Here is a 15,357-nt window from a genome sequence, read left to right as displayed (position 1 = left end):
GAACCTTCTTCCCTCAGCCAGGGCATTAAAAATGAGTCGTGGATGGGTGTTCCAGCATGACAATGACCCAAAACACACGGCCAAGGCAACAAAGGAGTGGCTCAAGAAGAAGCACATTAAGGTCCTGACTAGCCAGTCTCCAGGCCTTAATCCAATTGAAAATCTGTGGAGGGAGCTGAAAGTTCGAGTTGCCATACGTCAGCCACCAAACCTTAAAGACTTGGAGAGAATCTGCCAAGAGGAGTGGACCAAAATCCCTCCTGAGATGTGTGCAAACCTGGTGGCCAACTACAGGAAACGTCTGACCTCTGATTTCCAACAAGGGATTTGCCACCAAGTACTAAGTCATGTTTTGTGAAGGGGATCAAATACTTATTTCCATTGAACCATGAACATGCAAATTAATGCATAATTTGTTAGACATGCATTTCTTTTGAATTTTTTGTTGCTATTCTCTCAGTGTTACAATACACTTACCATTTGATTTTTAGACTGACCATTTCATTTGTGAGTGGGCAAACATTCAAAATCAGCAGGGGATCAAATACTTATTTCCTTCACTTTATTATATGTAATCATCCACAAATTTGATGCTTTTAGATAAGAGATGGAGAATACAAAATTGGCCTATACGCCGACGTTATCCTCTCCGTCACTGATCCCGTGCAATCCCTAGATGCGTTGACCACAGTTTTAGATGTATTTTACATGGATTCAGTCAAGTATCCCTATACAAGGTGAATATATCCAAATCTCACATGCTTTTAATTGCAATTTCAGAAAAAAACAAAAACAGCCATCTCCTTGTCCTCTGGTTTCTCCTGGGAGCCTCACGCTACTATTAAACAATAAAATATTAGGGATCAAAATAGCTACCCCAAGCGCTTCTATTTACAGGCTAAACTATGACGCACTTCTTCCCTCTATAAAACAAAGCATCGAAAGTTTTCATACGGCACACCTGTCATGGGCAGTCAGAGCAGCGGTTACAATGATGACGCTGCTTCCCACCATTTTATACTTTTTTAGAACAATTCCAATTCCCCAAAACTACCTGCAGAGGATACAATCTACACTGAACCATTTCATCTAGGGGGGGTCAGGAAACCAAGATTCAAATATTCCATTCTTTTTAGATCCAAAATGGATGCAGGAATGGGTATCCCGAATATAAAAAATTACTACCAGGCAACTATTCTGGACCAATAAAAAAAATTGTTGTTCCCTCCTCCATGGGTTTGGGTTTCTATTGAACGCTCGCTCCTAGGCTCTCCCCTACAAAGCTCCCTAGGCACCATTCTCCTCAGAACAAATCCAGGAAACTCTCCATTTTTTATCCATGGAATCTTACCACTGTCTTCTTTAGAACTCATGTTGCACGAATTAAACTTGAACAATTGGGTTTCCACTGGTATCCTCACCATTGGTCACCTACTGGAGCTCTCACAATTGTGTACCTTCTCAATGCTACAAAAAAACCTACCATCTTCCCCACACCGATTTCTACCTATACCTCCGAGTAAGATCTATCCTTGATTCCATTAGCGTCTCTGCCCTCCGGATCCCGTTGGTCATCCTAGCCCACTACAACTCCACAGCTCCCAAAAGTAAAGGAATCTCACTCCTCTACCGCCTCGTTAATTACCGTTCAGTCTCGGATAAAACCCCATCTATGCTATATTGGGAAACTTTGCTATCTCAAAACTACATAACTGCTCAATGGCAAAAAGCCTCCTGTTTACTGCTGGCCTCCTCGAGATGCATCACACATTGGGAAATCTCCTTGAAAATATTACATAAGTGGTATTACACTCTGGTGAGACTCTCAAAAATAATCCAGAATGTGTCACCCGATTGTTGGAGAAAATGTGGAAACCCAGGCTCTTTAGTTCATATCTGGTGGTCATGTCCAGTGATGAACGAATTCTGTGAGCAAGTATTCTCAATCATCTCAAAAATTTCCCAATGCAACATCACCTGTGATACTGGCATAGCGCTGCTCTTACAGAACCAAGGTACTTGGGCCTTATCTCAACCTGCTTTCATAATACACAGTATCATTGCAGCTCGTCGTGTTATAGAGTCATCCTGGAAATCTCCTGACCCCGATTGGTCAACGTTTCTTTAATATCTCAATACGCAAACACAGTTTGAACTCATGTCGCAATCAAAAACGGCAAACACGCAAGGTTCTGGAATCAATGGCAGCTATGGCTGAATCACACCCTATGCACAGCAAAAGTCTAAATATCCTCGTCCTCTGCTCGGCTCCTAGAATTATCTCATACAAATTAGTTATATAGCGCCAATAGTTTGCTCAGCGCTTTACATCCTATCCAACATCTTAGCAGAATGTCATCGAGATAGACTCTCATGTCTCAGTGGTAGTAAGGTGGTGCGCCGTCTTGCTGGAAGTAAAATTACTCACCTGCATAAACCCCACAAATAGCCAGTAAAATGGATGTACGAGGCATGTCAAGGTACACCATTGACTGTGCATGTCAGTCGACACCAGACATTGAGCCCCAGTAATTTGACTGCTTTGTCCACATGAATGTGAGGATTTTCTGGAGCCCAATAAACACAATTAAAAGGTGGTATCAAAATGATTTGAGGCTAGCTCTGCTTACAAGAAAGTACTTCATCTATGTTTACACACAATCACCTTCAAAATAGTCCCCTTGCACAGCAATACAGCGCTCCCAGCATTCCTGCCACTTCTGGAATGTGTCCTGGAACTTTTCTTTTCGAAGCATGCCAAGCACTGTATGCTATTCGCACTGGATCTCCGCAATGTTGTCAAAACGGTGATCTGTGAGCTGGATCTTCATCTTCGGGAAGAGGGTGAAGTCCACAGGAGCCAAATCTGGCAAGTAGGGTGAGTGCAGAAGTAAGGTCATTGCAGCCTGGGGACAAACTTGGCAGCAACACAGCACCTGTTCACATCACACATGAGAATTGCCTGGACTGTTCCTTATGACAAACCGACAATGGTAGCAATGCTGTGGATTGTTCTCTGATGATCATCATGCACAAGCTGCCCAATGGTTTAAAATTTTTCCAGGGTTAAGCTCGATTAAGGTCTTCCTGATCTCTCGTGGTCTTCCCGTAATGTTCTTCAGCTTTTAAAGCAAGTGTGCCACTTAAAACACCTTGAACAACTCGTAGCATTGCTGCAAACTTGCCGAATCAAGTAAATTGTCCCGTTTACTCTTTGTTCCAACTTGATGCTCATGATGAAATAGCAGACATTGGTAATGCACATGGTCAGAATAGCACCACTTGCACAGCTCCTGATGTACACAGGATGATGTCTTTTGGCACACTGGCACTTATGAAGGTCCGTGCTCCCTGTAACTGTGAATGCAACTTTGTGCTGCCATCTGGTGGCGTGTTACAAAACTAGTCTCGAAACCTTTTGATACCACCTCATATGACGGTTAACTGTACCATTTATTATGAAATTATTACAAATTTGTGCGATTGTTAGTCATGTTGGTGGTTCTGTTCCAAACTCACGTTGCCATTTTCATTGAAGTTCACACACATTTTCAAATTTACAATACCACTTCAAAATGGTTTTGCGTTGCTTGAAAGTCAAGCGTACCTCCGCCATTTTCTTTGACTCTCTCCTGACAGTCACGTGATGACATCAACAATGATGCGACTACTGACATCATTAGGGGAAACACAATACTACACATATTTGCCATAATTCAGGTTTTAAAAAAGGCATAGATAAAAAATGTTGACGTGTGTATACATTTTTTGTACCCTCTATATAATCTTCCACCATCCAAAGGTACTAAAATTAGTTTCAAAATTGAAACATAAAGGTCATATACTGCAGCAATATTCAAATGTGCAGGCAAAAGTCCACCTGAAAAGATGAGTATAGTGCAGGAGGTTGACGATAATCTAAAATTTGGCAAAGCTTACATGATTGACTGTGCATCATTTGCTGATATTCAAATGTAGTCATAGTCTATTAAAGCAGGGGTCCCCTACCCCCAGGCCTGAGGACCAGTACTGGCCCATGGCCTGTTGAAAATAGGACCACACGGCAGGAGTTGAGCGGCGACCGCAGTCCATGTTGTTCCTCTCTGGACCGTGGCTGTGCCACTTAGCAGCCTGTGTGTCCTTTCCCAGGTCTTCCACCCCACCGACGAAGTCATCTTATCAGCAGGACAGGGGGTGGGAGGAGTGGCAGATACAGAAATAGTGGCAGTCTTTTCATATTAACAAGTGGCCCTGCAGATAGGATGACAATATCGGCAGGGCGGGAAACCCAGGAGAAGGCACACAGACTGATAACTGCTTATGCCCCGCCAAATGTAGGATATACAGGAGAAACAGAGATTGAAAAGTGGCGCTGTGATGTAAGAGAGTAAAGGGGGGGGGCATGATTGCAAGGGACACTGATGGGGGGCTGTGGTTGCTAGGGGCACTGTGATGTAAGTGGGACTGCACTGTAATGTAAAGGGGACTGCACTGTAAAGGGGCACTTTGGTATAAAGGGGACTGCAATGTAAATGGGCACTGTGATGTAAAGGGGAGTGCACTGTGATTTGTGATGTGAAGAGGAACTGAGGACACAGTGGGACTGCTTTAAAGGGGAACTGTGATGCAAAGGAGAATTGTGCTGTAAAGGGGGTTATTGATGTGAAGTGAGATGAGGACATTAAACCGGTCCCTGGTGCCAAAAAGGTTGGGAACCACTGTATTAAAGCATTAGGTGTCCAATATGTATTTAAGTATTTGCTAGTGAGAAGAATGGTGGGTATTGAATAGAAGTGTGTCATGATCTAGTAAGCTGCCTATACTGCAAATACAGTGTTCCACTAATCGCAAAAGCATAGACTTACACCAACTGTTTTTGTACAGTTATAGTCTATACTATATTGAGGGATTTCAGACTACATATCTGGACCTAGAAGGAGCCCTGCCGTGAATTCAAAGTATGTAAAATGCTCTCCAGAAATTTGCACCTGCGTTCTGTGACTGTATGAGGACACATTTAGGTGTGCCACTGCAGAAACATGACTGCTACAGGGCTGTCCCAATTAGCTCTCCAATGCGAGAACGGTAAACCTGCATGGTGGCTGACTGATGCTCCAACCCAGCGTAAATATGCCAGCAGCTGCATACTTAAAGAACTGTGAGATATATCCAGGCTGTCCATCTTCTTACAAGACAGTAGGCTAAACTTAGCATGGTTTGTGTAAGAGGGGGTTATAGCTTCTAGGGTCTGACCTCCATTTTTTGTTCCTAGAGTTTTGTTCTTGAAGGATGCAAAAGTGCTGTGACCCTCTTTGGTAGAGACAGAGAAAGAGTTTTACCCAACATGACCCTTTACAAACAAACCCTTAAACATGCTACTCATTTCTTTACAGGTTTGTAAGGTGAAGCTGTGCAGGTGACATGAGTCAAGTACAAAACCTTCAAATCATTAGTGCAAAAAGTGACTCGCTCATCCCTACCATATATGCAAAACACCTGTATAAAAATTCTTAATCTTAATAAAATATTATTACACAAACTAATTTTCAGTAAGTGTCCTGAACACAGTTTATCTAAGCAGGTAAAAACAAAAAATAACATCCATACCTGAGATCAAGGGTTTTCAGTTTCTTGAGCTGGCAGGCAATGTCTGCTACATTTTCCCATGAAGACAGGAGATTTTTTGACAAATTTAACACAGAAATATCTGATAGTTAATATGTTAGGGAAAAAGAGCAAATCAATAATTCCAGTAATATGTAAAAAAAATAAATGACACAAAACAGATTTTAAAAAGACATGATAAGAGATCCACACTGAATAATCATGGCGATAAAGTGGTTCTAAAGCTTAAACATTAAAATATAAAGGAGGTGCAGCGCTGAGATACAGTCAGGTCCATAAATATTGGGACATCGACACAATTCTAACATTTTTGGCTCTATACACCACCACAATGGATTTGAAATGAAGCAAACAATATGTGCTTTAACTGCAGACTGTCAGCTTTAATTTGAGGGTATTTACATCCAAATCAGGTGAACGGTGTAGGAATTACAACAGTTTGCATATGTGCCTCCCACTTGTTAAGGGACCAAACGTAATGGGACAATTGGCTTCTCAGCTGTTCCATGGCCAGGTGTGTGTTATTCCCTCATTATCCCAATTACAATGAGCAGATAAAAGGTCCAGAGTTAATTTCAAGTGTGCTATTTGCATTTGGAATCTGTTGCTGTCAACTCTCAAGATGAGATCCAAAGAGCTGTCACTATCAGTGAAGCAAGCCATCATTAGGCTGAAAAAACAAAACAAACCCATCAGAGAGATAGCAAAAACATTAGGCGTGGCCAAAACAACTGTTTGGAACATTCTTAAAAAGAAGGAACGCACCGGAGAGCTCAGCAACACCAAAAGACCCGGAAGACCACAGAAAACAACTGTGGTGGATGACCGAAAAATTCTTTCCCTGGTGAAGAAAACACCCTTCACAACAGTTGGCCAGATCAAGAACACTCTCCAGGAGGTAGGTGTATGTGTGTCGAAGCCAACAATCAAGAGAAGTCTTCACCAGAGTGAATACAGAGGGTTCACCACAAGATGTAAACCATTAGTGAGCCTCAAAAACAGGAAGGCCAGATTAGAGTTTGCCAAACGACATCTAAAAAAGCCTTCACAGTTCTGGAACAACATCCTATGGACAGATGAGACCAAGATCAACTTGTACCAGAGTGATGGGAAGAGAAGAGTATGGAGAAGGAAAGGAACTGCTCATTATCCTAAGCATACCACCTCATCAGTGAAGCATGGTGGTGGTAGTGTCATGGCGTGGGCATGTATGGCTGCCAATGGAACTGGTTCTCTTGTATTTATTGATGATGTGACTGCTGAGAAAAGCAGCAGGATTAATTCTGAAGTGTTTCGGGCAATATTATCTGCTCATATTCAGCCAAATGCTTCAGAACTCATTGGACGCCGCTTCACAGTGCAGATGGACAATGACCCAAAGCATACTGTTAAGCAACCAAAGAGTTTTTTAAGGGAAAGAAGTGGAATGTTATGCAATGGCCAAGTCAATCACCTGACCTGAATCCGATTGAGCATGCATTTCACTTGCTGAAGACAAAACTGAAGGGAAAATGCCCCAAGAACAAGCAGGAACTGAGGACAGTTGCAGTAGAGGCCTGGCAGAGCATCGCCAGGGATGAAACCCAGCGTTCCACACTTCGGGCTGTAATTGACTGCAAAAGATTTGCAAGCAAGTATTAAAAAGTGAAAGTTTGATTTATGATTATTATTCTGTCCCATTACTTTTGGTCCCTTAACAAGTGGGAGGCACATATGCAAACTGTTGTAATTCCTACACCGTTCACCTGATTTGGATGTAAATACCTTCAAATTAAAGCTGACAGTCTGCAGTTAAAGCACATCTTGTTCGTTTAATTTCAAATCCATTGTGGTGGTGTATACAGCCAAAAATGTTAGAATTGTGTAGATGTCCCAATATTTATGGACCTGACTGTATATGATATGAATATGAAATAAAGTGCAATACACACCATAACGTGTTACAACAATCAAAACAATTGCCAATAATAAATAATAAAGTGCCAATAGTGCTATTGGTGATCACAAGTAAAATAAAATGAAATAAATAGGCAAATGTGCTTATATAATAATAACGTACTTAAGTATAATGAGTGATCAAGTGGATAAAAACTAAGGAGAGCCACTCAAAAGGTGGCTATAGTGCTATCAAAGTGAAAAGTCCAGACTAATGGACATGAGGATCCTTTCATGAGATCTCAGGATAGGTGGTTCAAGCTCTTATCTCCAGTTCATAGGTGGTGTATCTGGTAATAGAAAAACTGCGCACTCACCAGATGCGCAATTTCATAGCACATTTGAGAACACAACTGTATCAACAGGTCAGCCAGATCCTCTTTAAGGTTTGCACAGCCCGGTCAAGGTTCCCCTCTGAATCTTCCGTGTGTAACAGCACATCTAACTTTCTCTTTTAATGGCTCTGTGAATGGTTAGACTCATATAGAGCCCAAAGAAAGGATGCCACATAGCGTATTATTGCTAACAGATAGGATTTATTGCTTTCCAACAGGGTGTACAATAAGAAAGAAACAGACTGACCATGTGAATAAAGATGGCCGCCAGACCTGCTGGGGCCTCGGCGGTGTGACGTCACGACGTTGTAGCTCCTCCCTGACGCATTTCGTGCTCTAGCACATACTCATAGGGGGTAGGCATACAACGACCGACAACCAAATGTCCCTATTTATAGTGTAAATGGCGCATGCGCATATCGTGCCTGCCATTTTGTCGACTATTCGGCGCCTGCGCAATACGCCAGCGCCATTTTGTCATGGATCAAACAAATTGCAGTAGCATGTCCATTTTTATGTGGACGGGATGCTCACACACATCAGGGCCATTTTATTGGGGATGTCAAAACCCAAGAATCACCTAGATCACCAGGGAAAGAAAATACACTCCAGAACCGGAGTGTTGATAATTAAGATATGCAATGTACGCAAATTGCTGAGGGAGGTGAGGGATCAATGGCCAGTATTTATTATGTTACCCCTATTAACAAATACCATCCCCCAAGTTGCTAATTACTGCACATGAGCAGTAAAAACCGCACCCTTATGCATATGTGTCCAAATCTCTAAATCAGATTGTTAACCATACGCATATGTTAATGTAATGGCTCTAATAGGGTTACACCCACTGATTCAGTGTACTTGGAATGAAAAAGTACAATGCAAAACAAACATCTGGTGAGCAAGGTGGCAAAATTAGCATCTCATAAATATCAACACAATAAAATTGTAAAAAGGCAAATAAAGTACATAGCAAGGACACTGTGGTCAGTTTAAACAGAAAAAAATGTATATAAAACTGAAGCAATATCAGCCATTAAAATTGCATGTATTGAAATAATTTTTATTATGGATATTCATTAAAAATGTATTAAATATATATACCGAGTAGATAAAAATATGTTACAAAATTTGTATAGAATAGATTAAAATATAGGATGAAAAATTGGCTCTAAAATTGAATCAAAAATTGAATGAAAAAAGATCCAATATGAAAAGGTAAATAATATATATAAAAATATATATCAAAATCTTCCGATAAAAATTGCGATGACAATATAACATAAAAACATAAGATATAAAAAAAATGTAAGTTGCATGTGGGAATCCAAGATACTCGTATAGGTAAAATCGGGAGAGGGAATAAAACATGTCTTAGTTCAGCTATTATCGATAATCAGTAACCTTGTAAATCCAAACCGGTTAAAGATAACAAGAAACACATATGTGGGCCTATATATTTTATTATATCTTGCATGCTCTCCTAGTGTGGTGGGTCTGTTTATATATAGGCTCACATATGTGTCTCCCTGCCATCTTTACCCGGGTTGGATTTACTAGATTATTGTTTACTATATTATATACTTGAACTGAGCCCCTACATCCATTATTCATGCATCTGAGCTATATATTATACTACCCCTTGGTGTTAAATAACAAACAGTAGATCTCTTTTTTATTATTTATAGCTTCTATTATACTCAATGGATCCCCTTATTGGCTGATGAAATGTGATCTTTGTTGGTGGATGGTCTATTGGGGCATCCCTGCCTGCCCTCTCCCTGACGATTTATTTGAAGAGCATCCTTATTCAATTTGATAGGAATATTTGTCATCCATTATTCGATGTGGTGCAATTTGTAAGTGTTTGAGTAATCAGCTTTTTTTCCACACATTTTCAAAGTGATATTATGTTTTATTGTGTACACATTTATCTGATACGTTGATATGTTTTAGACCTGACATATTTATTCCCTAAAGAAGGAAACATGAGTTCCGAAATGCGTTGGAGTTATCTGGACAATATCTCTGTACAAGTCTCTTTGGGTTGCGAAGTCCATTTGTCAGTTGATGTATTACAGATTGCTAGGTCTTAGGCACATCGTGTATGTTTTGTATGTGAACTCTGAACTATTGTATTACAACTTACTTCATTGAATCTTCTGATCTGTTTTGTCCTAACAACTTTTTGTAATAAACATTATCGTTATATACTTTTGTATACTCACTGTGTTTTTTGCCATACAAAGTCCCATGGGGATTTTTCCACATTTTCTAAGTTAGACTATATCAGCCAATGTGTGAAACACTTTGGTACATTCTGCCATAGTCAATACAGTTGAACTGTAATGCAGAACACCATCCGGAGTGCACATACGTTTTAAAAACAGAATTCACAGGATGAGCACAGTACAGGTGAAGAAAGGGTGATACAATTAAAATCTCATAAGTTTATGTCCATTAAAAAATTATTCATAATTGTGCATTTTGGTTCATTTTATAGTAAAAAACAAAGATAATGTTATTTCAATTATTGCAATTTTGAAAGTACTGTAAGTCCTTGAAATAAGGTACGTTATATCTGTAAAGTGTATCTGTAAATATATCTGTTCAGTTATATCTGACCAAAGCGATCACTTTGGCCACCTTGTTTGATATACTTGATTGAGTGTTCATAACATTTTCTTGGTCAAACATTATGAGTTAGGTTCTCAGGTTTTTCCATAATCTTTCCAGATTGCTTGTAATTGGGACTGGCATTTAGAGTATGGTGACACACATGCATGGGCAATTTCTACGCACATACTTGGGCCAGTGTAGACAAGAGCTAGTTAGTCTGCCAGAATGCCTTTAGCTTGTGGAAACAAGCCAGAGTACACAGAGCAAACACACACATTAAATACTTCTTAAAATGTTTACGATTCTGTACTGTATGAATAGTGTACCCATGTTTGGTATTTGTTATACTACTTACTTCGGTCTATAGTTTGAGACAGTTTAGTTTAGATTCAGACTAGTATAGAGTTCAGGTGGTAGATGGGTAATGTATCTCTAACAATTTATCATTTATTAACGTAGAAAGCTGAGTTTTTCTTTATTGTTAGGCCAGGCCACTAGTAAACATTGCTTTACTTTATTTGAAATCCATAATGGGCTATATGGGCACTGTTGTTAATTATGAAATGTTGGAACCACAGTCTTAATAACACCTACCTGGAAGTCTATCATAAACATGTTGGAGGAGACAGACACTCTTGACAGCAGCAACTGTCTATAAAGACTTTGCCACTTAGCAGCCGAATAGTTTATGCAAATAAGCCAGAGTTCCAGCTAATATGATGGTTAAATACCTGAACTGTCTGTACAAATAAGTAAAAGTTCCATCTGCCTGCTCGTCTATGACTCGTGAACTGCACATCTTCGACTCATGAACTACAGAGGCCCAGAGGACTAAATGGACTGTGTATGAGTTCGGCAGTATTGCAATTGCTGCGCTGCAGCTGTCATCTGATCACCAGATGTCTAAGGCTTTGCTGTCCATAACCAGATATGGAAGACTTTGTTAAGCATCTATCCTTATGAACCCTTGAAAAGCAAAGTTTGGTGTTCCCATTTTGTTAGTCCAACATGTATTTTTTTTTATATTTTTGAATTTTGGATGTTCATTATATTTTTCACCCCTAACAGGGCCAAATGAGATTTTCTGTACAGGTAAATTAGAAAGAAAAAAGGTAGGTACCGTGCCTTGAAAATGTATTCATACCCCTTGAAATTTTCCACCTTTTGTCATGTTACAACCAAAAATGTAAATGTACTTTATTGGGATTTTATGTGATAGACCAACACAAAGTGGCACATAATTGTGAAGCGGAAGGAAAATGATAAAATGGTTTTCAAAATGTTTTACAAATATGTGAAAAGTGTGGTGTGCATTTGTATTCAGCCCCCCTGAGTCAATACTTCGTAGAACCACCTTTTGCTGCAATTACAGCTGCAAGTGTTTTTGGGTATGTCTTTACCAGCTTTGCACATCTAGAGAGTGACATTTTTGCCCTTTCTTTGCAGAATAGCTCAAGCTCTGTCAGATTGGATGGAGAGCGTCTGTAAACAACAATTTGCAAGTCTTGCCACAGATTCTCAATTGGATTTAGGTATGGACTTTGACTGGACCATTCTAACACATGAATATGCTTTGATATAAACCCTTCCATTGCAGCTCTGGCTATATGTTTAGGGTCGTTGTCCTGCTGGGAGGTGAACCTCTGCTCCAGTCTTTTACAGACTAACAGGTTCTCGTCCAAGATTGCCCTGTATTTGGCTCCATCCATCTTCCCATCAACTCTTACCAGCTTCCCTGTCCCTGCTGAAGAAAAGCATCCCCACAACATGATGCTTCTACCACCATGTTTCACGGTGGGGATGGTGTGTTCAGAGTGATGTGCAGTGTTAGTTTTCCTCCACACAGCATTTTGTTTTAGGCCAAAAAGTTCAAGTTTGGTCTCATCTGACCAGAGCACCTTTTTCCACATTTGTGGTTTCCCCACATGGCTTCTTGCAAACTGAAAATGGGACTTCTTATAGCTTTCTTTCAACAGTGGCTTTCTTCTTGCCACTCTTCCATAAAGGCCAGAATTGTGGTGTGCACGAATAATAGTTTCCTTGTGGACAGATTCCCCCACCTGAGCTGTGCATCTCTGCAGCTCCTCCAGAGTTACCATGGGCCTCTTGGCTGCTTCTCTGATTAATACTCTCCTTGCCTGGCCTATCAGTTTAGGTGGGCGGCCATGTCTTGGTAGGTTTGCAGTTGTGCCATACTCTTTCCATTTTTGGATGATGGATTGAACAGTGCACCATAAAATATTCAAAGCTTGGGATATTTTTTTATAACCTAACCCTGCTTTAAACTTCTCCACAACTTTATTTCTGACCTGTGTGGTGTGTTCCTTGGCCTTCATGATGCTGTTTGTTCACTAATGTTCTCTAACAAACCTTCGCTTCGCAGAACAGCTGTATTTATACTGAGATTAAACTACACACAGGTGTACTCTACTTGCTAATTAGATGACTTCTGAAGGCAATTGGTTATACTAGATTTTATTTAGAGGTATGAGAGTAAAGAGGGCTGACTACAAATGCATGCTGCACTGTTTCAGATATTTATTTGCAGCAAATTTTGAAAACCACTTATTTTCCTTCCACTTCACAATTATGTGCCACTTTGTGTTGGTCTATCACATAAAATCACAATAAAAGGGGGCGTGGCTTGGTACGCAGCATGGATGGCAGCAAGGTGAAAGAGCACCGCCACACCCACAGCAACTAAGCTGTTTTACTGGTCTCCCATAGCATGGACATGGTCAAATCTACCCGCCAACAATCTGAGACTCAGTCACGTAGTCTCTCTGCTGCCTCAGGTGCCTGTAGCATCCTGGACATCTTTAAAACGCAGACACGGACGGGCCCCGGAGAGCCTGCAGCCAAGATGGCACGGCCATTAAGAGGACTCCGCCTCAGAGGACATGGTAAGAGGCTCTGAATCATCAGACCACCCTCTCTCTTGCTGGGACATGTTGGCATTTGTAGCGGACATTAAAAACACTTTCTCCTCCGCTATTACAGAACTTAAAGCGGACTTGCTAGCCCTTACTGAGAAGATGTCGGGGACAGAGAAAACAGGCCATAGGAGAGATAGAGCCATAGCACAATTGGAAACAGCCTCAGACACACACACTGCACAACTAATCACTGTGAACCGACCTAGATAACCAGATCAAATTGACTCAGCCTTGACATCTATATTTAACAATTTACTAGAGAGAGCAACAGACACCCGATTGAATTATAGAGGGCACACAGGGCTCTCAGGCCGAAACCTGTTAAAGGCACATCACCAAGAGATGTAGTCTGTTGTTTAACAAATTACAAGCTAAAAGAGGAGATTCTTAAAGAGGCGAGACAGAATGAGCTCATAACATTTGATGAGCACAAGATTTCATTGTACCAGGACCTATCACACTGGGTAACCATAGAGCTCTTCGCCCTTTGCTAGAGTTCTTGAGAGAAAAAAGCTTAAATTATAAATGGAAATTCTCTTTGCGCTCTCTGTGATCTTTAATGGAAAACAGATACATCTCAAAACGCCTGATGATTTACCATCGTTCTGTGAGACCCTTCAAATTACCCTAATGGATTTGCCTGATTGGTATTGAGAATTCCATCTCATAGTCCTCCGCACACTCCACATTCGTCGCCCACAAAACATCCACCTCAAAAGAAAGGAAGATTCCAGAAACAACATGGTTTAACCCACTCTGTTCCAAATGAAAAGCCTGCTAGGGCCTGGGAGCCTACTTAACTTCTGTACTTGTGTCAGGGACCCCAGTGGCTGCCGCGATCGTGCACGGGTTTGCGCATGCGCGGTGTGCCCCGCCGCACTAGCGTGCGAGCATTGGGACCAGGGCAACCGCGATTGCAGCGGTGCTCATGCATGTGCAGGGCGCCCTATTTAAAACAGGATCAGACTGCAATGAATTGCCGTATGGTCTTATCTGTGTTCCTGAGTTCCTGAGAGTAGATTCTTTGTTGCCGACCCTGATTTGCTGTCAGTCTCCTGCTCTTATCCCTGGCTTTGTCAGGAGAATCTGCTTAACCCCGTATGTCCTGACCTCCTGTTAATGAACCCGGCTTGTGACCTGTTTATCCCTCTGCCTGCTGATTTTGTAGTACGCCGCCACCACCATTACCGACCTGGCCTGCCTGACGCTGCTCTAGTCACCTTCTCGCATCAGACTCTTACCCGCTATACACCTTCAGCGGTGCTTCTACCACAGCTGGGTGAACCCAGGGGCCGCGACCTGGTCTCGGCCTGCTCCAAGTCCATCCCCACCATCAGGGGCCCTGGTGAAGAAGCAGGTCGGAGCTTAGATTCCACGCCTTGGGGGAATCCGGTCTGTGGAGTGATAGAGACTACCGCTGTAGGATCCCTGACAGAACCATACGACCATGTCAGAGTCTGGAGGAGGACCTTCACCCTGGGAAGAGATGTGCCAACACCTGGCGGCACTCACACGAGCTGTGAAGACCTTGGAAGAGGGATACAAACACCTGGAAGGACAGGTCTAGAGCCTGGCCGCACCAGCACCCACAACTTCAGGCACAGTGGGTATGCCTCCGGCCACGGGTTCAGCGGGACCTTCCACTGGAGCAGCATTTACCATCCCTCCACCAGAGCCCAGAGTACCGACTCCGGAGCGGTTCAATGGGGACCGAGGGAAGTTCAGGGCCTTTCAAAACTCCTGCCAGCTGTACTTTGACCTGTAACCCCGGACCTTCTCTTCCGAATCGGTGAAGATAGGACTTGTTATATCCTTGCTGCAGGTTGAACCTCAGGGATGGGCTCATCGCCTGATGGAGGCCCACCACCCGCATTTGAATACTGTCGCCACCTTTTTTAAAGCAATGG

The 15,357-nt window shown here is 41.8% G+C and overlaps 1 protein-coding gene across 3 annotated transcripts in view; it reads right to left on the bottom strand.

Annotated features, from left to right (window-relative positions):
- The window catches only part of TBCE (tubulin folding cofactor E), a 505,807-nt gene that overhangs the window by 264,809 nt on the left and 225,641 nt on the right, over positions 1–15,357 (bottom strand). For all 3 annotated transcript variants that reach the window (XM_089690000.1, XM_089690001.1, XM_089690002.1), the window contains exon 6: positions 5,608–5,707. In XM_089690000.1, the coding sequence (XP_089546126.1) occupies positions 5,608–5,707 (100 nt within the window). The remainder of the gene's footprint in view (positions 1–5,607; positions 5,708–15,357) is intronic.

Source organism: Staurois parvus, unplaced genomic scaffold (assembly GCF_062004578.1).
Source record: "Staurois parvus isolate SC_StPar_1 unplaced genomic scaffold, SC_StPar_1.0 ptg000509l, whole genome shotgun sequence".
Lineage (NCBI taxonomy): Eukaryota > Metazoa > Chordata > Amphibia > Anura > Ranidae > Staurois > Staurois parvus.
Note: the sequence above shows the minus strand (reverse complement) of the source record. Positions and strands in the feature narration are given on the sequence as shown.